At 45.7% G+C, this 24,759-nt stretch overlaps 2 protein-coding genes across 3 annotated transcripts; both read left to right on the top strand.

Moving 5' to 3' along the window:
- The first annotated feature begins 1,647 nt into the window (after positions 1-1,647).
- On the top strand, positions 1,648-17,836 carry prr12a (proline rich 12a). Its single transcript, XM_070851343.1, has 15 exons — positions 1,648-2,441; positions 4,271-4,428; positions 4,889-5,050; positions 5,331-10,024; positions 10,386-10,613; positions 10,786-11,482; positions 11,716-12,221; positions 12,523-12,639; positions 12,861-12,994; positions 13,526-13,974; positions 14,145-14,264; positions 14,838-14,935; positions 15,423-15,554; positions 16,076-16,171; positions 16,423-17,836. Exons 1-15 carry the CDS (start codon positions 2,359-2,361, stop codon positions 16,555-16,557), a joined length of 7,809 nt encoding a protein of 2,602 aa, XP_070707444.1. The 5' UTR covers positions 1,648-2,358; the 3' UTR covers positions 16,558-17,836.
- A 688-nt stretch (positions 17,837-18,524) lies between these two features.
- Positions 18,525-24,303, top strand: irf3 (interferon regulatory factor 3). 2 transcript variants are annotated; one of them, XM_070851769.1, is made up of 11 exons: positions 18,525-18,655; positions 19,787-19,953; positions 20,050-20,221; positions 20,883-20,956; positions 21,056-21,110; positions 21,258-21,323; positions 21,434-21,679; positions 21,855-21,945; positions 22,229-22,518; positions 22,987-23,105; positions 23,606-24,303. In XM_070851769.1, the coding sequence occupies exons 2-11, from the start codon at positions 19,789-19,791 to the stop codon at positions 23,717-23,719; spliced, it is 1,392 nt and encodes a 463-aa protein (XP_070707870.1). In that variant the 5' UTR covers positions 18,525-18,655; positions 19,787-19,788; the 3' UTR covers positions 23,720-24,303. The 2 variants fall into 2 exon arrangements, with proteins under 2 accessions (XP_070707870.1, XP_070707869.1); XM_070851768.1 differs by having other exon boundaries at positions 21,237-21,323.
- The last annotated feature ends 456 nt before the right edge of the window (positions 24,304-24,759 follow it).

Here is a 24,759-nt window from a genome sequence, read left to right as displayed (position 1 = left end):
TATATTTTATATTCAAACTACAGTAAAGCTAAATGACCCACTGAGGTGTTTCTGTGTTTCTGTAGAGATTACATTAATCCTGTCCAACAGTGAAATAAGTGAAATCTTAGTTTGTAGAGTTTATTAATATTTATGAAGCCTCAATGTCTCAGGATAATCAATGTACTCCACAATTTTGTTTTTACCAAATATATAATAATAAGGTAAATGTTACAGATACCCTGGGGCCTGGGTGGAGGGTTTGTCTGAATCAGCAAAATATTATTTACCACTGCATCACTTTACTCTCTGCAATTACAGCTCATTAAATAAAGACACAGGGAGAAGAATGACTGACCAAGAGATGCTAAAGTCACAAGTCTTTTGAACAATTATTCGTCAGCACAATACTGTAGGTACCGGCACCATGTGTCCCCTGTGTGTGTTATAGATAATGTAGGACAAAACATGGCATGACAAAACACAGGAGGTTTGTTTTCTCCCATGTTTTGCACCCATGACACATTTCCTCAAAAAGTACAAAAGCATAAATGGACACCGTTAAATATTTAAAGTTATATGATTCAATTTGACCACCAGAGGGCAACAAACACTGATACACACACACACACGATGATGGATTTCAGGAACAGATAGGCCTCCAGGGTGTGTGCATCATTATCACATGTAAACAAAAGGGATCACATTCACACTCAGCAATATTAGCTAGTTTAGATGCCTGTTCGTGTGTTGTAACACTTCTCTTAAAGCTCATCTCGCTTAATGTCTGCATTTGGAAATAGTGGCTGATTAATATGATGGTCAAGCCAACAAGAGTGCATCAGAAAATCCGGGTCAAAACACAAAAGATATGAAATATGAGCAGGAGCAAAACATCTCTCTGTGTCTGTGATCAGTGATTCCTCCTCCTTTAACCACCATAAAATCCAGCGTGCCATCTGCTGGCGAACAAGTCCAGTGCACATGGAGTCTGGCAGACAGGTTGTCCAAATCTAAAATTAGAAGGAAGAAAAGGCCTAAAACAGGTCATGGTTTCTTTAAGGAATTTGGCATATCTAAAGGCAGAAAATACCCCACATTGGCACGCTGATTATAGGCAGCCTATTTAATTAATTGAGCATCTGACTGGAGGCAGGGAATGGCACTGTCTCCCAAACAGGCTGCACAATTTGGATGTGAATGTGCAGAGCGACTGCTGCTTGCTGGAGGCCTACATAAATCTGGTTATCACTGGAAATATTTTTTTGCACCCGAACGCGTCGCAGCCAATCGCTGCGTTCAAGTGCAAACAGCTGACTGTTTTTTTTTTCTCTCTCTCGTAAAAAATGTTGTTTAAATTAATAATCAGCCTGTGAATAAGATGAAAATCTGGGAAAGGATGCAGGGCTGGTTGGCAGACAGGGCCGAGTGAATGGAGGTCACCGCAGACACTGTGTGAGTCTCGGCGGTGAGACAGAGAGGGGGAGAGGGAGGACGGACAGCGGCCAGCCGCCTTCAAAAATGGCGTCTCCGGAGGAAAATGAGTAAAAAAATATTAAAACGCGGCCTGCTTTCTGCACACTTCCTCGTTCGGTATTGATGTTTTTGCACGCCCTGGTTGCGTTTCTGGTTTGCGGGCAAACTTATCGTCGCTTTAACTCGAAAGGCCAAAGAAAGTAGGAAAGACGAGGAGCGAGTGTTTGGGGGAAATAAAGGCAGTCCTGTTTTATTTTGATGCGTCGTTACTGACAGCTAGCATCTGCTGCTAGCCCACAGCTCTGCTCCGGAGGGGGGTGGGATCGATTTGCATGCAAAGAGAGAGAGCGAGAGAGGGAGAGGGAAAAAAAAAAAGACTTTGAAACAGGGGATTTCTTTGCTCGTATGTGGGGAATGGTTGCTACCAACGTGGCCCGTCGATTGCGATCTTTTTCTGGTGCTAGCAGCGTAGCAAAGACTAGCCTGAAGAAAGGGGAGGAGAGACGGTGAGAAAGGACGCATTCAAATCAAATGTTTATCAGCAATTCTCCCATCACCGGCCGAAACCGCGGCATCTTCATCATGTTCGCGACTGATTTTGCACTAAATCTGCAATCGTGGAAATGATAAACGTGAAAGGCGTCGGAAAAGGAGAAAGACTGGCTTTTTTTGGAGGTGGTTGGATTGTAACCCCGTAGACCCCCCTCTTTTTTCATCCAGCTTTCTCCTCCTCCCCTCCATTTCTCTTTCAATATGCTGTTTTCCACTCCTGAGGACTTGCTTATGAAACCGGGGAAAATAGCCTGAAACGGAGAACGGGAAAGACTGGATTTTTTTTCCGTGATCTGCCCTGCGACGGTCTCGTTGCTTTCGTCCTCATCGGACACATTGTACGCCACATAAATGGATAGAAATTACCCGGGAACAGGATTTGGTGATTTGGGCGCAGGAGCAGGATGGAGTTACGAGAGATCGGCAAAAGCAAGGTATGCATCGGATTCAGACAATGTGCATGCATCACTGGTACTTTGCAGGGCACGGTGTGGCCCATGTAAACAAATTGTCGCCATTGGGTTCACATATAGTGCCATGCCTTGCCATTATGTGTAGTGCATTGTCATCCGAACAGTTGCATAGTAATAATATTATAAACAGGAATGGAGCGGTGTGCGTGTCGTGGGGGTGGGCGGGGTGGAGAAAGGGAAAAGGTTGGGGATATGATTTGTGTGATTGACAGACGTGGTTTTAGGTGGACCTGGCGGGTTGGAGGTGGGGGTATGTCTGAAGCATCCATAGGAATTATTGTTCCCAGTGTGCAGGCCTGGACACGGACCCCGATAGATAAATTCAGAGGATTGATAGGCAAATGCGAAGAGTGCAGACGCAGCAAAGCCCCTCACTCACAGCAGCCCCCCTGTCAGACATCAACAAGAAGAACTGATGCATATTAACCGGGAGGATGCATTTAATGAAACATTTATTAATCTGATGCGTTGTGATTAAAACAGGACATAAAAAAGCCGGAGGTGACGGCGGTGCCACACTCTCACCATCGAGATTTCTAATGCATTTTGCCCAAAAGCGTGATCTAGATAATTGGTGGTGGCTTTTTTTTTTTTTTTTTTTTAATGGTTTATGCTAATTTGAGTTATTACAATGTGGAGCCTCCCCACTGCATTAAACTTGCAATATGCTGTTTGTCTAAAGATGAAAAATAAAGCCAAGATGAAATCACAAGATGATGAAAATCGCCTGGACTGTGCAGGATGCCTCTGTCTTCTAGCTCTTCGTTAGCCTGCATGCTAGCGTTATGTTGCATGGAAGTCCTTTGAGGCCTGTGCAAGCAAGCATCACTGCCTTTTTTATTTAGCAGCACATGTTTGAGATATTTTGACCCAGAGTGTTGCTCACTGATCATAGTCGATAGCCACTATGGCCCCATGGGTAGTGATATTTGGCTAAACAAACCTGGCTAGTTGCTGGTGTTTAGCATGCATTTGCGTCGTCTCGCACTCCGCTACATCAACATAATCAATGGCTGCAGACAGATTCATCGTTGAGGTTTGGCGTGAATAGAGGAAAGTGTATATTTCATGCGGTCTAAATCTGCACATCGGTTTCCCATGGTTTATTTACACGTTTAAAGACTGGCCTCCAGTTTGGGCCTAGTCTCTGCATTTCTACCACAGCTGCTGTGCACTGCTTGCTAGGCGGTGCTACTGCTAGCAGCATGAATGCTAGCATGTTACATGGCCAGGCAGCCAGGCAGCCACGCATTTTGATGCGTCTCTGCTAAAGCCAAGTTCTTTTAACTAGCAAATCCTCAGCACTGGAATGAGTTTGTACATTTCTAAATTATGTAGTGTTTGTTGTGGCGCTATTATGATAATTGCAAATTAACTCTCCCATAAATTTTGCATGACACTCTTGACAGATTTGCATCTGCTGTAATACACTTTGGTGTCATGCCCAACTTTGAAATTCTGTCATTATTGATTTAGATCGTTAACATTTTACTCCCCCTCAGTCTTAACTCAATGCACACCCTCAGATACAAAGCAGACTCATTAAGGATTTTTGTTTTTGCACACCGTTGAGAAGTTGCATGCAGAGACTAAACTAATGAACAGCCTTGAGTTCACATCTCATGTGTGGATTGTTAACTGAAGAGCAGTTTATTTTCATGCCAGGTTTTATAAATGACTTGAGCCTAGACAGTTCTCCAGGGACACATTTTGGGAACAGATTAGGTTTATGTAAATGTGCTCTGAAATTATTGACACTTCACAATCCCCCACTCCCCTTCCTTCCATAGTCTTGTATACGGGAGTTCCAGATCATCCCACCCTGAGTCTGAGCTCCTTCACCGACAAGCCTACGCCACCCCACACCCTCTGCAGGGCTATGCCACCAATCACCACCCAGGGAGCTCTGGCCAAGGCGGGGCTTGGGGAGCAGCTGGACGGAGTTTGGGTGAGATAAATGTCATACCTTCCATGTCACGACCATAAGGGGCCCCGGCAATGAATTATTATGTCTCTCCTTGCAGGCCCTGGTAGATTATTGTCATTGAAAAACGTGCACATTATAGCTCAATTAAGTTGAAGCCCTAGCTGTTCAACCTGATTTCAGGAAAAAAGCCTACAGTCACAGCTTTCATTCACATAAACCGATATTGTAAGAGTTGTTTTCAGCAACGGAGCTTGACGTATTTACAGTTACGTTAAAGAAATTCTGATTATTGGTATTTGTGACAGTAGGCTTGCTAAATAAACTTTGATTTCTAAAGAATATTTAATCCACATTCTAAAATAATTTCTTTAGTATTTTTCTTATGTATTAAGGTTTCATCTATATATCTGCAATTATCTGTTAAAATTTGCATTCTTAATCAATTAATCATTTTTTCTGGTTCTGTCTTCCCTTTCCAAAGGTCTGTCGGGGCTCTTTGACACTGGCCTGCACCATGCCAGCCCCTCTGCTCCCGATGCCTCCGTCATGAATCTGATCTCAGCCCTGGAGTCCCGGGGACCCCAGCCTCCGCCCTCTGCTTCCTCTCTTCTCTCCCAGTTCCGCACGCCATCCTGGCAGACAGGTGGGGTTGTGTTAGATCTTCCCTAATGTGTTGACATTCAAACAGACCCCACAGTCAATATGACATTTAAAGACCCTCTCGATGCCTAGCTGCATCATTATTCTGATGGTGTTGCTATTTGAGCATTTTCGTATGAAGTTCAAGCACTTTACTGTATTTAACTGTGTGTAATTAAGTGTTATTCTTAAATGCATTTTAAATGCTTGCTTCTATAATGATTTAAACAATGGCTTGATGGATATTGAGTAATTTTGTAATGTGTCTTTTTTTTCCCTAACAGCGATGCACACGTCTGCTCCTCCTGAACTATTCATCTCTGGAGCCCTTCCTGGCTCTGGTTCCTTCCCCTCCTCTTCAGCTCTCTCAGCCTATCAGCATCCAGCATCCTTCTCCAGCCGCTCTTTCCCTGCTGCCTCCCTTTCCCTCCAGGACACGCCCACGTTTAGTCCCACATCCAATGGCCTGCTCTCACCACATGACCCCCTACTACACATCAAGGCCCCCTCCCAGTCTAGCCTGGGTTTTGATAGACTCTTGTCCTCGCAGGGTGCTGCTGCAGCAGCCTATAGGGGCAGCCAGGATCCCACGAGTGCCACATCAGCCCAGGCGACCTCTGCCAGGCACCTGCAGTCACACCAGTTCAACCTGCTGTCATCACAGCTCCAGGACCAGTCATCCCAGCTGTACAATGCATCAGTCTTTTCCTCAGCTCAGCCCCAGCCTCAGTCCCAGTCCCAGTCCAATTCGGCTCAGGAACGAGCAGTACCCCGGCAGGACAGCGTTATAAAGCACTACCAGCGGCCCACGCCAACTCAGTCACAGCTCTCATCCTCTGCTGCCCACTCCCTTCAGCACTACCTCAGCTGTGGAGGGGCGGGCTACCAGCAGATTGCAACCCACCACAGGCATGCTGGACTTTCTTGCAGCCCACTGGGCGACCAGAGCCCCTCATCTGACCACAAGCCCACCTCGCGCACTGAGCAGTATCGGCCAATCATCCAGCCTCCCTATTCCTCTTCCTCCTCCTCCTCCTCTTCTTCCTCAGCTGGGAAAGGTACCAAAAGCAGCTCCAGCAGTGGCTATTCTTCTGCCAGTTCAGCATCATCCTCAAGAACTCCCCACACACCCCCCTCTGCTTCCTCCACGTCCTCTTCCTCCTCCTCCTCTTCTGCCACCTCTGGGGCTCATCCTTCCAACTCAATCCCGACTTCCAGCTCCAGCGCAGCCCCCTCTAGGCAACAGCCACCCCCTCAGCCAGCTCCTCCTCCCCCGGCCCCTCAGCAGCAGCAGCCCCCTGCCACTTCCACCTCAGCGCCCCAGTCTCTCCCCAAATCCTGCCTCTCAGGCTATGGCTCTCCTGTGCCACCAGTGAAGACCCCCACCTCTGGTCTTACGGGTCAGACCCCACCCCAGCAGCAGACACAGTCATATTCCCCTAATCAGCCTCCGACTTCCCACCTGGCTCAGTCTTACGGAGGCTTCAGTTCACCGCAAGCCCAAGACCTGAGCTCAGGTACAGGTGGGAAAGGCTACGGTAGTTTAGGAGGGCGAAGCCAGTCGTACTCTACTGATATATATGGAGCTGACTCTGCTTATGGATCACTTCCATCCTCTCTGGGTGGAGCTGGAAGCCCGTCATTAGGCTACGGAGCCCCCGGTCATTCCCCTGCCCTTTTAAGGTCAAGTGGCTCATCAGGTAGTGGAGCATCTGTGGGAGGAAGCAGTAGTGGCACAGGGAGCGGGAACTCTGGGTCAGGAGGAGGAGCGGGAAATAGCATGACCAATGAGAGAGGTGGAGGTGCTAGTGGTGGAGGGTCGTACCATATTCCAGACTCTAGCCCCTCTCCGTCAGGCAACTCAGGTATCATCCGTCCAGGGTTGCACTCCCCAGTGCCGACCTGCCCGACACAATCTCCAGGAGGCACTGGTTCTAATAAATACATTTCCTCAGTTCTCTCCCCCACCTTCCTAGCTTCCCCACAGGGCTATCCCGATACCAGAGGCCCCAGCTCCCAGCCTCAGTCCTATCATTCCACCTCCTCCAAAACAAAGCCGGACACCTCCATGCTAGGAGTGGGCTCTCAGAGATCCCAAGACGAAGTAGATGACGACGATGAGTTCTTGATCCAGCACCTGCTGCAAGCCCAAGCAAGTCCCACTCCCCAGGCTGCTCATCACCATTCTCAACAACAACCCCAACAGACATCCCAACAAACACAGCCTCAGCCCCAGTCAGTGCCCCCAACCACTGATTCAAGCAAAGGGCTGAGCTATGACATGGGTAAGACCTCTGAGGAGAGGTACCACCCTCAGAGTGTCATACGTACCCACAGCGCCACATCCAATGCTGGAGTAGGTAATGCAGGGTCTGCAGGTTCTATCTCAGGACTGGAAAATCAGCTGGAGATGTCATTGAAGAAACAACAGCAACAGCATCAACAACACCATCATCAACAGCAACAACAGCAGCAAAGGAACGAGAGGTCTGTCGGAAGCAGCAGGAGCAGTGGAGGGAGGGGCAGCGCTGAACAAGTGCACTCCCACCTCCATCACCATGACAACCTGGGCTCTGTAGTCCACTATGGGCGGGGTGACCCATACTCCCTTGCTCCCCAGCACTCCTCACATAGTCAGCACGTTTCCTCACACTCACAAATGCCGTCCCACACCCAAATGGAGCTCCAAAAGAAGCCACAGGAGCGCGCGGAAATCCCTTACCCTCGGAAGACCCCGGAAGTCCAGCAACAGCATTCCCAGTCTCAAGCTGCTGCCTCCCTCATGGACTCTCCCACTGATCAGTCCCGTCAGCCGCCACACCTGCTCCAATCCGTGCTGTCCCACACCACCCGCAACAAACTGGAGCCCCATCAACAACATCAACAACAGCACCACAAAATGGACTCTCATCGGCAACACCAACCGCATCGGCAGCACCCAAAAATGGACTCCCACCCTCAGCATCAACAGCACCAGAAGATGGATTCCCATCAGCATCAGCAGCACCACAAAATTGATTCTCATCCCCAACAGCAGCACTCTATTAGCCAACAGCAAGCTGTAATGGAAGGTGCCGGTGGGACACTTGGCTCAAGTAAACATCAGGCTCAGCCTCAGTCCCAAACCACCCAGCTCCAGCTACAACTCCAGTCCCAGGCTTTGGAGGTGGCAGCGGCTCACTACAACCACGGCCCCCCTACACATCAGCACGAGCAGAGCCAGGTCAAACAAAGCTCAGTGGTGGCTTCCTTGGACATGCTGGAGCGATCCCTTTCTCAGACCTCCAGCGCAGACGTAGCTGTGGCAGAGGACAGACGCGGTGGAGCGGGCAGCGGCGGGAGGAGTGGAGGAAGCAGTGAGCGCCACAGACAACAGGAGCAGCAGCAGAGGCAGCACCCATCCCACCACCATTCCCAGCAACACTCAGCCTCTGAACTCCACTCCTTCCTCTCTGAGCCCGATATTGGCCTGTCCACACCATCTCACATGCACCATCTTTCACAGCACCACCCCCAGCAGCAGCAACAGCAGCAGCACCCCAGCTCTCAACACCAACAAACCCACTCTCACCACCCACACTCCCAACCCCACCCTCAGCAGCAGACCCCACACCCTCACCACATACCCCCGCAATCTGCCTCAGCCCACTCCCAGCCACAACCTGACCCACAGCAGCCACTCTCATCCCAGCTCACCCCTCAGCAGAGCCAGATGGACCAGCAGCGTTCAGAGCAGCACCAGTTTGACACGGTCAGCCCAGTAGAGAAAGCAGACCAGAATCAACAAAGTAACCGTTTTGTACCCTTAACTTCCATCTGCTTCCCAGACTCCCTCCTTCAGGATGAGGACCGCTCCTTTTTCCCAGGAATGGAAGACATGTTTTGTCCAGAGGACTACAAGTCGAGCTGTGCTGGAGGTGCGGGACCAGGGCAAGAGGAGATGAATGAGAGCCACACTGGGCAAGAGGGAATGGATTCCATGAAAGCAGGACAGAGTGCAGGGGGAGCAGGGGGAAGCAGCGGAGCTAGTTATGACATAATGGGTCACCACGGTGGAGATCAGGGTTATGAGCCATACTGTCATGGCCTGGAAGAACCCAGCAACAACACCATGACACTGGATCTAGACTCCCTTAAAACCCATGAACTCCCTTCCACTGTCAACACAGAGCAGCTCGGACTGATACAGTCCCAGGCCCCAGCTATGGGTATGGGCTCCAATACTGCTGGTCCTAACAACCCTGGAGCTAAAATGTCCTCTGGGCCTGGAGGAAATAACACAGGAGCTGGTTCTGGAGGCCTCCAATCTCCCATTTTCTGCTCATCTCGTCCCAAGAAGCTCCTCAAGTCCAGCTCTTTCCACCTGTTAAAGGAACGCCGGGACCCCAACACACTGCCCAAGAAAAGTTACGCTCAAGAATATGAGTTTGAAGATGATGAGGATAAAGCCGACCAGCCGGCTGACATCCGGTTGAACAGCCGGAGGCTCCCAGACCTATTGCCAGACTTGGTGTCGAGCTGCAGAAAGGGAGGAGGAGGAAGTGGGTCTCTCAGCCCTTTAATGGGTGACATTGATTTCTATCACTCCTCTGGCTACTCCTCTATGGCTTCACACGCTCTGCTGCCGCAGGATGGACCCAAGAAAAGGGGCCGAAAGCCCTCTAGACCCAAGAGAGAGGGCCCCCCCAGGCCAAGAGGCAGGCCTCGCATCCGCCCGATGCCTGAGCCCTACACTCCACGAGGGATGATGGGGGAGATGGGTGGAGCGGCAGTCGGAGGGGGGTTCAATGTGGAGGGACGAGGTAGGGGTAGGGGCCGTGGAAGCCGAGGTAGAGGAGGAAGGAGGGAGGATATGTACATAGAAATGAGTGGGAAGGAGCCGGATCAGATGCACCACCATCATCTCCATCAGCAGCAGCCACAACAGCTCCATCACCAGCCTCAACAGCAGCTACACGAGCCCATTCCACCTCTGAAGGTCAGTGGCATTCGGTCTAAAAAAAAAAAATTAAGCACAGATGAATCGCTACACTAGTTATTGCAACTACGTGGAAGGGAGAGCCAACCAATATTTAGTTGTTTCTTGTACCTATGCATGGCTGCTACTAGGATCTTTATCTCTGTTTTTCTCTTACTGTACTTTCTCTTTTTTTTTTTTTTATTTTCAGGTTAGTCGTGTTTAGAGTTAGGCTCAGTCAGCCTGTTTATATTGTTATACTGTTATTAGCTAATAGCTAATAATTTAAATGAAGCTTTCTGTACTGGTTATTGTAATATACACATCTTTATATACAGGCAAATATACATTAAATCTTACTGTTTTCATTCTTCTGTTTTAGATCAAGTTACCAATTGGTACCCTGTCCTCCTCCGATGCCTTGCTGAGGACAGACTCTTTGTCTGGCACGGACCCTGCTCTGTCGGACGGCTCAGTGGGCTCCGCTCCCTCACTCGGTTTGAGTCCTGGACCTCCATGCAGCACCGAAAGCAACAGAAGTCAGGACAAGAACAAGCAGAAAGGCCAGATGATGAGTGAAGGAGTGGATGAAGAGGGGCTGGAGGACAGGGTAAGAGCCGTAGGATTGTAACCTTTCTATTTTAAGTCCTGCTAAAAAGTTGAGCAAAGCTAAATTTAAACTAATTTTAATTCAAGTTCACTGCATGACAGTTAAGGAGTTTGCTGCATTCATGGTGGTGCATGCCCTGCGCTAAAGTCTCTCTCTTTTGTATTACTTTCAGGGTGATGAGAAGGACTCTGAGTCGAAGGCTGGCTTTGTTGCTTCATTCTTGGACTTCCTCAAGACGGGGAAGAGACCTCCAGGCTTGGACATCTCACCAGGAATGGAACATGACAATGGTGAAACCTCACCCTGTAAATCAGGGGGTCTTCGCCCACTGTCTCCCGCACCACCTCCCCCGCCGCCACCACCTCCATTCGGCGACAGTGAAGGAAATGGGGGTCTGGCTCTGGGCAACTGCCCCAGCCCCAAGCGCCTGGACGATGAGCTGAAGAGGAACCTGGAGACCTTGCCTTCGTTCTCCTCTGATGAGGAGGACTCGGTTGGAAAGAACCAGGACCTCCAGAAGAGCATCTCCTCAGCTATTTCTGCTCTGTATGACACTCCTCAGCTAACCTCTAACATCCAGCCCCCACTGCCCCCACCACCTCCCCAGTCTCAGCCTCAGTCCACTCAGTCCCCACTTACTCCCACACTGCAGCCACCCACGCTTAGCCCACAGCCTACCATGCATACCCCTCAGGCCCTGCCTCAGTCCAATGAACCTGACATCCTCCAGCCAGAGGATGGAGACATGGACGAGAACAAAGAGGAAGAGATTGAGGAGGAGGAGAGGAGCACAGGAGGGGATGGAGAGAGCGATATGATGGAGGAGAGAGAACCACAGCTGGAAACCCTGGGTGCACCCAATCTCGATGGTAAACCTTGGAGCTTTTTATTCATCTCATGTTTGATTTATACAGCAACAGTTCAGCCGAAAAACAAAATATTTTCTGAAAAATCACTGTGCAAGATATTTAGTCTAATAAAATATCCCATCATGTTTTTGTTTTAAAAAAAAAAAAATCAATTCTTGTGGCTGTTTTGACTATGTGGTAAACTTATCTGTAAAATTGACCATAACCTAAATCTTGCTCCTCTTTCCTCCCAGCGCCCCTCCCGGAGATTCCTCCAGCGCCTGCAACTCCTGAACCTCCCTCTGTCCCTACATCTCCTACCTCATCCTCCTCTCCCTCTCACTCCCCCCTACCTCCCCTCTCGCTCCCCTCACCACCACCTCCGCCAGAAGAACAACAAGAGAATTCCCAGCCTCCAAGCCCCATCATCGCTCCCACATCCCCCTCTCCGCCACCTCCCCTAAGCGCTACCCTCCCTCAGCCTGCCACTCCTCCTCCCCCACCACCTCCTCCTGCCCCGGCTTCCCCTCCTCCCCCATCTTCAGCTCAGAAGGAGTCTCCCTTGCCGTCTCCAGAGTCCCCTGCCTCTCCAGAAGAGCCCCCAGCTCCAAAGATCACCTCCCTGCACCTCGCCCAGAAGCAAGAAGATGCCGCCATTGTTGGAGAGAGTGAGGAGGATGAGAGCGAGAGTGGAGGGGAGGGCATCTTCAGAGAAAGAGACGAGTTTGTGGTGCGGGTGGAGGACATTCGAACGCTCAAGGTATTTGCGTGTTTTGTGTGTGCTATTGACAGTTAAATGATCTTAAAGTAACTTGTTTTCTCTCTGGTGGAGAGGCGGCAAACTGAATTAATTATTCTAACTAATAAACAAATAATTTAACTTATGCATAGGTGTCAGTACAGGCTAAAAATAGTGCAGCCTGAGGTATTGTTAAAGCTAACGAAAAGAAAAATCACGAAGTGCTGCGTTTTTAATAAATAGAATTAGTTGAAATTTGAATCCTGCCACGTTATAGAGCCATTTCAGTATTTACCTGTGTGTGTCATGTGTTTGGGCACAGCTGGCCCTGCAGACGGGCCGCGAGCCTCCACCCATCTGGAGGGTGCAGAAAGCCCTGCTGCAGAAGTTCAGCCCAGAGATCAAAGATGGACAGAGGCAGTTCTGCGCCACAAGCAATGTGAGTTCACCCCAAGCCCTCGGTGATCTAACCACACCTGCAAACAGACACGCTGGATTTGACTCTTCTAACAGCCCCAGCTACATAATAAAGATGCTGTAATACGCTGTAATATCTGTAATATAGATTCTTACAAACCATATTGTCACATTATCATAATTATTGGCATTGAATATGTTGCCATTGTATGATTAAATCTTTCAAATGTGTTTCTGGTGCAGTATCTTGGCTACTTCGGAGATGCCAAAAGGCGATACCAGCGAATCTATGTCAAGTTCCTGGAGAACGTCAACAAGAAGGACTATGTCCGAGTTTGCTCTCGGAGACCATGGCGCAGAGCCACACCTGCCCTCAGGTACCAATATTTGCTGCACCAAATATCTTATTCACATTGAATTAAGATTTAGCTAGATTTATTCGGCATAAAATCACTTTGGCCAGATTGTGGAACACCAGGGGTATTCTGAGAGCCGGGCCTGGGAGAGGAGCTCTCAGTTGAGTGTTTGGGGGCCAGGCAGTCATGACTCAGGGGACTAGGTGGGTCCTAACCCAAATGTCCCAGAAAGCACCATGGAGCCACCACCATGTAAACAAAGTTGAGGGGCCTTGGTTGACTGAACCCTTCTTATGGAAACAGACTGTTGATACTTGAAACATCACTTGTTCACAAGACAGTTGTGGAGGTAGAGTCGAGTCTAAAGGTGATGCTCTCGATTAAACCAGTTGATTCAGGTTCCAAAACTCACATGTGGTCATTACTTTGTGTTGTGATGTTACTTTGAAGGAAATTCCTTTCAGCCTCTTGTATCAGCAGTGTCATTTCTTTCTTGGCTCCATACATTCATTTAAACTGGTTTCCATCTCACAATTTCTTCATGTGTCACAGACGCCAGTCCCTTCCCAGAATGGCTTCCCCCCCTACCACCCAGGCACCACCGAGAGTAGTAGAGAAAGAGGAGAGGGTGGCCCCACCAGTCCAGCGCGAACAGAGGGAGAAAACGAGAACAGCGACCACAACAACAAAAGATCAGCGGGAGAAGAAGGAGGCTCCAGCCGCTGTGCTCAAAGCGAAGGAGAAAGAGAGGGAGACCGAGAAGGAGAAGCGAGTACAGCCGCAGCAGGAGAAACGTGCTGCAGCAGCAGAACGAGGTAGAGCGAGGGAGGAGAAGAAAGCGGTGGAGAGGAAGGAGAAGGAAAAGGCTGAGCGCCCACCGAAGTCGAAGCCAGCCAAAGTGAAGGCAGAGCCACCACCCAAGAAAAGGAAGAAGTGGCTGAAGGAAATACCTTCATCATCGGACTCGGACTCATCGGATGAGGCAGCTAGTGAGAATGAAAGTGAGATGCCATTTTGATTCTTTGTGCTTCACATCACATTTCATTGTAATGGAGTTTCCCTCAACATTCAAGGCCACAATACTAAAAAAGCAGTCGTTATTCATGTCATGGTAGGAGGTTGGTTTTGGATGGTTTCTGGTTGTTGATGTTTCTGGTTCTCGACCACTCAGTGCCAGTAAAAGGCGGAGTGAACAACCGTGCCATGAGGGAGATGTTCAGGAGCTACGTGGAGATGCTGGTCAGCACAGCCCTGGACCCCGACATGATCCAAGCCCTGGAGGACACAGACGGTGAGAGCTGCACACGGCACACACACACACACACACACTGCCTCCTCAGCGTTAAGCTTCCCATAAAAATCTCTGTCTCTCACACGCAGGGGAAGGAAATGCAGTGAGAAGCTCGGGTGCAGCCTGTATTGTGTTAGGACACATCTCTAACCTAACCTAACTAGATCTGCCTGTCTGGTAGCATGTCTCCAGCAGCTCAAATGTCAGCATTGACACAGTTTTGAGGAATTTTCATGGTATTTCCAAAAGTGGCATCAAGTGTCAGTGTGCAGTTTGGGCGCCACCACCTCTGAGAAGGGGCACCTGCCAAGTTTCAGGACAAGCCATCCAGCCGGACTAACTGCTCTTACAATAACAGGGGAATTGTTTGATAATTGTGTAGCATGCATGTATAGATTCATCTTTTATTTGTTTGGAAATAAACAGGATTTGACAGGTCGAAGGGAAGCCCCGGGAACGCTGATAGATCAGCAGCCAGGAAGAGCTGCTTTGAATCTGCCTTTGGTATTAGAATGATTGGCAGCTCCATGAATGATGACTAATGAAACTTCCTCTACCTTGATTGGCCACCAGATGAGCTCTACCTCCCACCAATGAGGAAGATTGACAGCATCCTCAGCGAACAGAAGAGGAGGTTGTTGAGGAGAGTCGGCATGAGCTCTCAGCACCAGGTAATCTGTCCTGAATGCGCCGCTTCTCTTTTCTGAAATGACATCTTTTGATTTTCTTTTCAGTTTTTATTTCGCATTGCTGTGTCTTAAATTGGAACAATTTTTTTTTTTATTCTGTAGAATATATTTATCTGTAGTGCAGAAAAGGAGAACAATACTAGACCCATTCATAAGCTATGTCATTAATGAAATGGATTCCAGTGAAACTATCAGTAGATTAATTGAGTTGTCAAAAAGCAGAAAGTTAATTTAGAACAACCAATTAATTATTGAAATAATTTATCATGAAAAATGTTTGCCAGCTTCTCAGGCATGAGGATTAGCTGCCTTTTTAGCTGTTTTTTACATTTTATTTCATTACTTACAAAGTGCAAAAACACACATTTGTTTTTTTCTTTTTTTTTTTTACACTTAAAATATCTTGTTGTCTGTCTCCCTGTTCCAGCTTCTGACTTGTATCCTCCTCTCTCTGCCTCTTCATTGACAGGAGGTCCTGCATGCTTACCCCCAGATCATTGTCGACCCCCTGGACTCAGGAGTGGTGAGGGTGCGGTTAAGCGGGGAGGCTTACAACCGCAAGACCCTCAACAGAGTCAAAAAGACCCTGCCTAAACCCCAGGTATGTGTGTGTTTGAGTGTTCAGAGGGTGAGGAGTCTTTGTTGACACTTAATGGATAATTCAGTGTATTTTAAAGGGGCTGTAGTGGTCAAAAAATGCCCCCCTGCAAAAGGAGCACCCTATTTGCATTATAACATTTTCTTACTTTTATTTGAGTTGTCAAATATTCACACGTTATCGGGATCTTCATGCACCATTATAAGAGATTTTTAGCCTACAGTCAGGTGACTCTTTCTGGTTTCTGTGCGACACCGAAACCACGACATCAATAAACTTAACCACTACTGTAAACAGCTCAGCAGTGAAGGGCAGGAGACAGACAGATGGATGGATGGAGGGTAAAACGGTACCAGCGTCCCCTCCGACACCTGCTGCTGGTTTCCAAACCTGCTCCACTTTCACTCTTTCTTACATCGAGTTGTAACATTATCATCACTGTAGCTTTAGCTTTTCTGTCTATTGAAGTTCACTCTATTTTAATCTGCTTCCCTTTTCTTTTTTTTTTTTTTTTTTTTGGTTAGGACCTTAAACTGTCAGCCGATTCGTATCGGATCTACAGTCTCTACCACTCCCTGCATCACTATAAATACCACACCTTCTTACAGTGCAAGAAAGAGGTAAGCAAGCACATTTTAGCACATTAGACAAGTATATTGACAAGATTTTGTCATTTTGAAGCTGTCACTACAAACATGCTCAGAAATGTTGTGCTTCAGCATGTAGATACTCACACACTTTGTTAAAGCACATCATTAGATGGATTACAAACCAGCATGTATTTGCAGTATTTATTATTATTTTTTCCACCTAAAATCCTGGTTTGAGTCTTAGCATCACAACCCTCTGTGTTTCCATCCCACTTTTCCAGACCAACACCATTGAGCAGGCAGCTGAGGACCCGGGCCAGGAGGAAGTGGTGCAGCAGTGCATGGCCAACCAGAGCTGGCTGGACACCCTCTTCGGCTCCTTCATCGAGCTGCTCACACTCAGCACCAAAGTCTGAGCCGACCACAGAAGGAGAGAGAGGACGAATTAAAGCGAGAGGATTTAAAAAAAGAAGAAAAAAAAAGAAAATACAAAAACAGAAAGATGGATCCTACTGTACAGCCCCCCCGACCCTCTTCAAATCTCTAAGATCTGAGGATGAATTTTTCAGGCCCTTGACGGACACAAGGGGGTCTGTCCATGTGACCTCGGACACTGGCCTCTGTTCTTTTTCCTGTTGTTGATCAATGACTAAAGAAATGTCTTACTTTGTGAGGAGGGGGACCCCAGTGGATCAGGGGTCACTGGCGGGTCAAGAGGGAATTGACCGTTTGGTGAAAAGGGAGCGACGCGACAAAGAGGAGGAGCCGCAACGCCAAGTCAACGGAGGAGCCACTGACATCTTGTTAACTGTGTGTCATAAAGACAATAGTTCAAAGAGAAACTATTACCACTTAGTTTTTACATAAATTATTTTTTGAAGACTAACATCAGCTGTTGGCTTTTGAAAAGAGTGGAAGAGGGTGAGAATGCTTTTTAAACTGCGTGTAGAGTGTGCCGTGAGCAGCGTGAACATGGACTCGTCCTCGGGTAGAAACATGAAATGTGATAATAAACGCTCTCTGTCTCTCTCTCTCTCTCTGTCTCTCTCTCTCTATCTCTCTCTCATCCTGTGCTATGTGAAGGGCAGCACCAGTCCGCTGTGTGATAATATATAAACATGTTTTTATTATTTATATGAGGAGGTTTTTAACTTAAACTCTCACAAGTGCTGGGTGGCTGCCCTAACATTTTAAATACCTTTTTATTTTTCACAGGTTCAGTATACAATCTTAACCCACATATCCAAGCCGTCTTCCCCTCTATTCAAAAGAACCGAGACGCTGAGACAGGAGTATCGGGTTTAATACGGTGGGTGTAAAATATCAGAAACGGGAAGAAAAGGAAAAAAAGAAGAGAATGGGGGAAAATCTATTTCAAACTTAACATTGTTGTGCTTCAGTTCAATCATCAGTCATGCAGGTGCAAAGAAAAAGAAGTAAACTATCCATTTCCCATGTGGGAAGAAGGAGTATAAATAAGTAATATTTAAAGAGGAAATAGTCATTTCATTTTTATCATTTTGATGTTTGTGCATACTATGACTTATTTTGAAAACAATCTAATTTTCCATAAAAAAAGGAAAAAAAGGTGTGTAAATATTGTACAGTTCTTGATGAAATTCTTTGTCCTTCTGTACATTAACTCTCCTGTATTTGAGAAACAAATAAAATCTGCAAAGAACAAATGTCGTTTCATTTCCCTCCGGTGTGTGTGTGTTCTTTACATCCGTCTTTGTGAGGACATTTTGACTTTTTAAACCTAAAGAGTGAGGTCATGTTGGCAGTGAGGTCATTTTCCTTACTTGAAAATCTTTCTTGGGGCTAAAATGTGTTTTTGAATTGCTTTAAAAACATACTTCAAGACGTCAGGTATGATTTGTGACATCACAACGGGAGGCCTGCAAATATACACACTGAAAATTGACTTTATTTTAGCCAGAGAAGTAGGACACACCTTGTACCTGCAAGGTAAACTATTGTCATGAAACATATTTGTACATTTTGAAAGAGACAGGAAGAGGAGACCTGGTTTAAAGAATTTTTAGCTTTTTTTCTGCAGGGAAATCATATGATATACAATATATATCTGATTAATTTAGTATTAGGGAGTGCAGTATGCCATTGAGGTTCCTCTCAGGTATAGAACTAGTAGTACTACCACTTACTACTACTATTAGTAGTAATACAGTAGTAGTGCATCTGTGTGTGTGTGTGTGTGTGTGTGTGTGTTTGACCCCACCTAGCGGGCCCAGCTGGTATGAAGCCCACTGACGTCACATCTAGAAAACGAAACTGACATTCGGAGTTTCCCGAGAAGAAAAGACGGACAGAAAGAGAAACCCTCCTCGGGCCGCAGAGCAGCTCCACACTTGAGGGTATTTAAGAAACGAACAGCTGTGACAGTCCGTCAGTCACCTTCAGCTCCTACACGGCACGCTGACGGCGTCGTGTTTCTGACATTTGACCCCCAAAACGAGTGCACTTGAACACAACACGGAAGCCTCATCAATACAGGTAGGAGAGGTGTTATTAAATCTATGGGGGGGTGATGGGACTCATGAATCCTGTAGACACTGGGTCCAAGTAATTATATGTATACTCTATGGATATGTAACATACACTATATACAAGTATATTCTAAGCTTCCTGAGCTCTGCTAGAACTGTCAGCGCTTTTAAATCAGGCCTTAAAACATTACTGTACTATTATCTTTTATATGCAATTTACATTGTTTCTGTGTCTCGTTTTTAAGCAATACAAGAAAACCATTAAATTACTGGTCACTAATGTTATTTGACACTGTAAGGAGGAATTCTTCAGAGTTTTCATTCAGACATTTTGCTGTAAAAACACTTCAAAGGAAAACTCTGCAGTATTGAGTGCAACCTCATATTTACCTGCTTCCTCTTTCTTGCAATTCAGAAATTGCAAATACAGTTTTGACAGCTGCACTACAGACCCGCAGACATCAGGGTGCTGATGCTCAGATACTTTGTGTAGCTTTTTCTTCTTTTTTTTTTCACATTTCACTTTCCACTTTCATAATTTAGGTGGAAATGGAAAGGAAGTGTGATTTCTGAATACTGGTACAGAAATAGATGTTCTATGCTTTAATGCCCTGCTCATTCAAACAAACATGCAACATTTAAGTTGCTTTTTATTTTATTTACTCCCTTTAACTAATACTAACATTTGTTGATTACTTTTTGACCAAATCTGGCTGTGAAATGAATAAACAGTGGCCCTACAGGCTAAAATAATCCCTTAAAATGGACCTGGACTTTCTATTAATTAATATGAATACATAATTTAGATCTGAAAGCAACTATTAATACATATGAATAATGTTTTGGCGATTAAACACCCAGTGTGTTGGCTAAGCTGTTTTTACTTTAGTCCTTGAGCTTTTCTCAGATTCTTTGTATTTCAATGTTGCATTCGGTGTCAAGTACCCAAGATAGTGATAGCTACAAGACTAAAATATTGATCAGGATTGAGAATTGAGTTTTAACAGATGTATTATTTAATAGATATTATTCACAGAATGTATGAAATTCTTTGTATCGTAGAGGATCTGTGACTTATTAGTGACAACCCTGATTTATATGACAGTAAACCAATACAGCGGCACATTTTTCCCCGCAGGTATGTCTCATTCCAAACCACTGCTCATCCCCTGGCTGCAGGAGCGGATTGACAGCAGCAGGTATCCTGGCGTCCAGTGGGTAAACCCTGAGCGGACAGAGTTCTCCATCCCATGGAAACATGCTCTGAGACAAGACTCCTCCAACACTGACATTCTCATCTTTAAGGTAATTGTAATACAGTCTCGTATATTCATGGTGCCCTTCACAGAAGCTGGTCTGTAGTGTAATTCCTCCTGCCTTCGACCTGCCTCCTCCCTGCAGGCCTGGGCGGAAGTGAGCGGCAATGGTCGTGCTCAGGGAGACGCCTCCGTCTGGAAGAGGAACTTCCGCAGCGCCCTCCGAGCCAAAGGCTTCAAACTGATAGCTGACAACAAGAACGATGCCGCCAACCCCCATAAAGTGTTTCGCTGGCCAGATGAGTCAGCATCAGGAGGTGAGGATCCACCAGGGGGTGCATAGACAATCATGACTTGGCTCTTTATTGTAATGGATAACAGGCAGGTTAACAAAAAAAAGAGACTATTTTCACTAATGAACTGCAAGAAAATGCTCCTGTAACAGGAAAAAAATAATGAGATGTGCATGTGGTGTGTATTCACTGGCACTTCCAAAAAAAAAAAAATACAAAACAGATTATTCCCTCGCCAGCAAAATCCAAGCACACACTCCATTTCTCTTTCTCAGTTTTATAAATGCAAAATTATTCAGCTCGTGTATCATAACTATAATCCCAGGGAGGAGGGAGGCATCAGTTAGTTCTTCTTATTACTATAAAGATGGACAGAAATCAGGTAGATCAGTGAATGCACCGCATGTGGGTTATCTCTTTAGTGTGTCCACATACAGTACATACCTGATCACCTCCTTACCCGGTTTGAATGGATCACATTACTATGCATCTTGCATACATTTGTGTCTGAATTTATGTTTGTGTGGTTGAGATTTGCCAAGGCAATATGCAAATGGTGATCATGCAGGTCAATACCATTTGTAAAGGGGCTTATGAGATTAAGGAGGTGTTTCTGGGGAGAATAAGTGATTAAAAGATGGTGAGCAGCAGATATTAACTGAGCTCTTTGATTTCACTCTCTAAGCCAACTCCTCTGCTGGATCCCAGGACCAGGATGACCTGGATTTGATCAAGGATCTAGGCTTTCCTACACAAGAAGTAAGCGGCTGCGTTTGTGGGAACTCAGGAAGTAACATGTAAAAGCTGTGTAATCATAGAAATGACTCATTCTGATGTGTATCTGTTATATCGTGCCAGGTTGTCTCGTGCTTCGATGAATGTCTCTATCTTCCAGAAGAAACTATATTCTCAGGTAGGGGAGCCCCTCTCCATCTATTTATTATCTGCCGGCATTCATTTTGTATCTCAGAAGGTAAATTGATCAAATCATTAATGTGAGAGCGAGGAATGTGGAATTACTTTTCTGAATATTTTTTAGCAGATCAATATCTGCCAGCAGAATCCGCTGCCAGCCAGGATATTCTCCAGGACTGTCTGAAGGGACTGAACATTAGCGCTGAACCAGGTAGACCTATCAGCCCTGCTCCTCACTGCTGCAGCATGAGCACAAAACAACAGTATCCAAGGTACTTTCCTAGAAACACTTTTTTTTCAGTTTCTCCAACTTTTCCACAGAGGGCACCGCAGGCTTTGAGCCTCACCCTGAGCAACAACAGCTCCAAAACCCGGTTGTGATTGGTGGACACACGTTGCCGGGGCAACAGCAGTATCCAGTAGCGTTTGAGGGTGAAGTCGGTGAAGCTGGGTTGCCAGAGCAACCAGCACATCCAATGGAGGGAGCCGTGGGAGGGGCCTGTGGTGGGCAGTTGGCGGAGCAGTTCCTACATACCATGAGCAAGACCAGTGATGGAGATAATTTCAGTAAGTTTGATGGATGTTATTGTGAAAATAAAATGAGAAATGTACATAAGGCCATTTAAACAATGTGGCTTGTGCTAAGAGTTGCAACTTGAGCAGTGTGTTTTAAAGAGGAATACATTTAAGAATACAGTTAAGAGTGGAGCTGCTTTCTGACACACTTCTCCTCTTTCCTTAGAGACCCAATTCAGGATAGCAGTGTACTACAGAGGGGTGAAGGTGACTGAGCAGCTGGTTGAAAATGAATCTGGAATCCGCTTAATCTACAGGTAACATAAAAATAAAGCTTTCATCAAAGGGAACATCCCTGACAAATGTTCAGTATGTGCAGGTTAGCTTCAAATTATTTTCATAGTTCAAGGAATACGTTGGTATTTGGAGAAATATGCTATTCACGTTTTTGAATAGAATAGAATGAGGGATGAGAAGTACGGTATCAATCTCTTCATCTAGCTCTTGGCAGGAAAGCGAGTATTTCCCAAAGGAAAACTATTCATTTAATCTTCCCAGGACTCTCTCTTAAAATCTGATGAATAAATGTCTTCACATCAGGCCTGAACTCATCGGGACAGTTCTGGATCAGGAGTCAGGCCTCTCCCTGGTGTCCCTGCCAAGTCCTGGAGTCATGCTGGATCAAACCCAGGCTAAGCTCACCCAACGCATCCTGGACAGGCTGGGCGATGGTTTAGAGTTGGGGGTGTCGGGTCATGTGGTCTACAGCCAGCGATGGGGTGAAATCAAAGCATTTTGGAGTTTTTCAAAGTTTGACAGGAGCAGAAAGCAACAAGAGATTCCTAAACTGCAGCCTGAACCACTGTACCATTTCAAAGACTTTGTGCGAGGTGGGTGAAAGGAGTGATTGTGTAGCTTTTTGTTAGTGAGTCTGTGAATATGTGCGTTGTATCTTGTTGGAGTGTAGTGACAGACTGTCCTTCAGGGTTTGTACAGCTTTTTAAACTGGTAAATTCAAGTACTTTTCAAGCACACTCAAGGTACCTAAACCAGCATTTTCTAAACTCTCAAAGACTTTACCTCCACAACTGCTGTGTAACTATTAAAGCAACTGCAAAATATAAAGTTTACAGAATTCTTTTATACCCACGCCAACCAATGTACATGGTCACACAAGCAAATATGACAACGGGATCATTTAATTTCAATATTAAAAAGATTTTTGGTTTACAGGTTTAATTGCGTAGATGAAACACCAGAGTATGTCGAAAATCAAGCATTTTTCAAGGAGTATATTCAAATATTCCTAATCTTGAAAACATTCAAATAAAGCATTTCCAAAACTTTCCTTTCTCCAGGAATACTGGACTTCATTGAAGGAAGAGAGAGCCCTCCTTGCTCCCTGTTCTTCTGCCTCGGGGAGAAGTGGCCCGACCCAGACAGCAGGCCGTGGGAGAAGAAACTCATCACAGTGGAGGTGAGAGAAGCTTTAAATTATTAATATGCACAGACAGTGTTGTGCTCTCAAAAACCTCAAAGTAATATTTCAGTTTGGCCAAGATGTTTTTTTTTGCTCTTTTCTTTTTTTGCTGCACATACCTCTATCAAATTTCATGAGTGATCAAACCCCTGAAAATTGCCCACTCAAGGGAGCTGTAGTCAGCAGCACTTTTCAAGAGGCAATTTTGTCTCAGTATTGATTAACAGCAGTGAGGGAACAAAGCCTGAATACCGGTGCTGACAGCTGATCCCTCTGGTGTAAAAGGTTTTTCTGCCTCCGAGCCTCTGCAGACGAACACATGCTGAGAAATGAAAAGCTTATAAAAAAGTTAGTTTAAAGAAACCAGCTTGACACGTCTCATTGCTCCAGCTTTCTTGAATTCTATGGCTTCTGTCAAGCTCAAATTTGCCACATCGCTCTTGTCATTCTTGTCATTGCCTCTGACTTCTGGGCTCTGTGTTTTTTTTCTGTCTCAGGTGGTCCTGACTTCAATGGAGTTATTGAAGAATATGGCTGTTGGAGGCGGTGCCTCCTCCCTGCAGTCTGTGGAGCTGCAGATGTCACTCGAGGAGATGATGGAGATGTACTGACACACTTGGCTTTGTCTGAAGAAACTGTTTACTTATTTTATACTTTCAGTCCACGTCTAATAGAACAGATCAATTTTAATAGATGTTTAAACATATAAATGTGCTTTTAAATTAACCTACTCTTTTATATCCTTACATGAAATAATGCAACTAGGACCAGAATGATAGGATCCTTCTTGGTGCTAGTTTCTCTGTGCCACTGAGCTCAAGAGGTAAACAGTAACTCCCTTCACCCATTCTACATTACCCCCTTACAAATAATGAGTTTGTATGAAAATAAATGAAATCCTGTTCATTGCTATGAAGCAAAACAGCAGATCTCCTTAAAAACTGACCTTATGGTGTGCAATGTGAAAAGTGAAGTACCACCGAGAGTCAGTCAGTCATGATGTTAGTAATCATTTATACACACTGTTGCCCATAAAGTTGGAATAAAATGTTTTTTACCTGATTGTGACAATGTGATTTATTCTTGATAAATCAAGTGTATATCTTCTCAACTTTATTGATCAAACTACTCCAAACATATCACAGTGAAACTTAAACCACAATTAACCTGTTAAACTGTTAATTCAGACTTTAACAGAATTGGAGGTATTAAACAATTATTCCAACTTTATGGGCAACAGTGTATATTTGAATATATACCAGATAAAGAGGTGTTTACTGTTAAAGGCCCCCTCATTAAAACTGAAACACTGTGGGTACAGTGAAATCGGTGTAATGTAATAGTGCTCAAAACTTCCAATAAATAAAATTAAATAAAAAATAACAGATGTGATCAGAGCATCCGGAATCAGACTAAATGGTTTTGATCTCACAATAGGCGGAATATACACCTGAGTACACAGTCTGAGACACAACTCATCAGAGACTGTACAGAGGAAAGTAGAAATGCTGTGCAGATGTTTATTTCATCTTGTTCTAGTTAAGAGTCACAGCTGACCAGTCAGATGTAGCCTATTTGTAATTTACTCTGAAGCAGCAATGCTACAGAAGAGACTTCAGCTACACATTGAAATACACATAATCTCAGTACA

The sequence above is a fragment of the Pempheris klunzingeri genome, chromosome 20 (assembly GCF_042242105.1).
Source record: "Pempheris klunzingeri isolate RE-2024b chromosome 20, fPemKlu1.hap1, whole genome shotgun sequence".
Taxonomy (NCBI): Eukaryota; Metazoa; Chordata; class Actinopteri; order Acropomatiformes; family Pempheridae; genus Pempheris; species Pempheris klunzingeri.
This window is presented reverse-complemented; position numbering and strand designations above follow the sequence as displayed.

Bases quoted from the DNA above. Each gene is read 5' to 3' on its own strand.
- prr12a (XM_070851343.1), top strand. From the start codon at position 2,359: ATGGATAGAAATTACCCGGGAACAGGATTTGGTGATTTGGGCGCAGGA. The intron at 4,429-4,888 runs GTGAGATAAATG...CCCTTTCCAAAG, and splicing joins AGCAGCTGGACGGAGTTTGG to GTCTGTCGGGGCTCTTTGAC. The intron at 11,483-11,715 runs GTAAACCTTGGA...CTTTCCTCCCAG, and splicing joins GGGTGCACCCAATCTCGATG to CGCCCCTCCCGGAGATTCCT.
- irf3 (XM_070851768.1), top strand. From the start codon at position 19,789: ATGTCTCATTCCAAACCACTGCTCATCCCCTGGCTGCAGGAGCGGATT. The intron at 21,324-21,433 runs GTAGACCTATCA...ACTTTTCCACAG, and splicing joins GAACATTAGCGCTGAACCAG to AGGGCACCGCAGGCTTTGAG. The intron at 22,519-22,986 runs GTGGGTGAAAGG...TCCTTTCTCCAG, and splicing joins TTTCAAAGACTTTGTGCGAG to GAATACTGGACTTCATTGAA.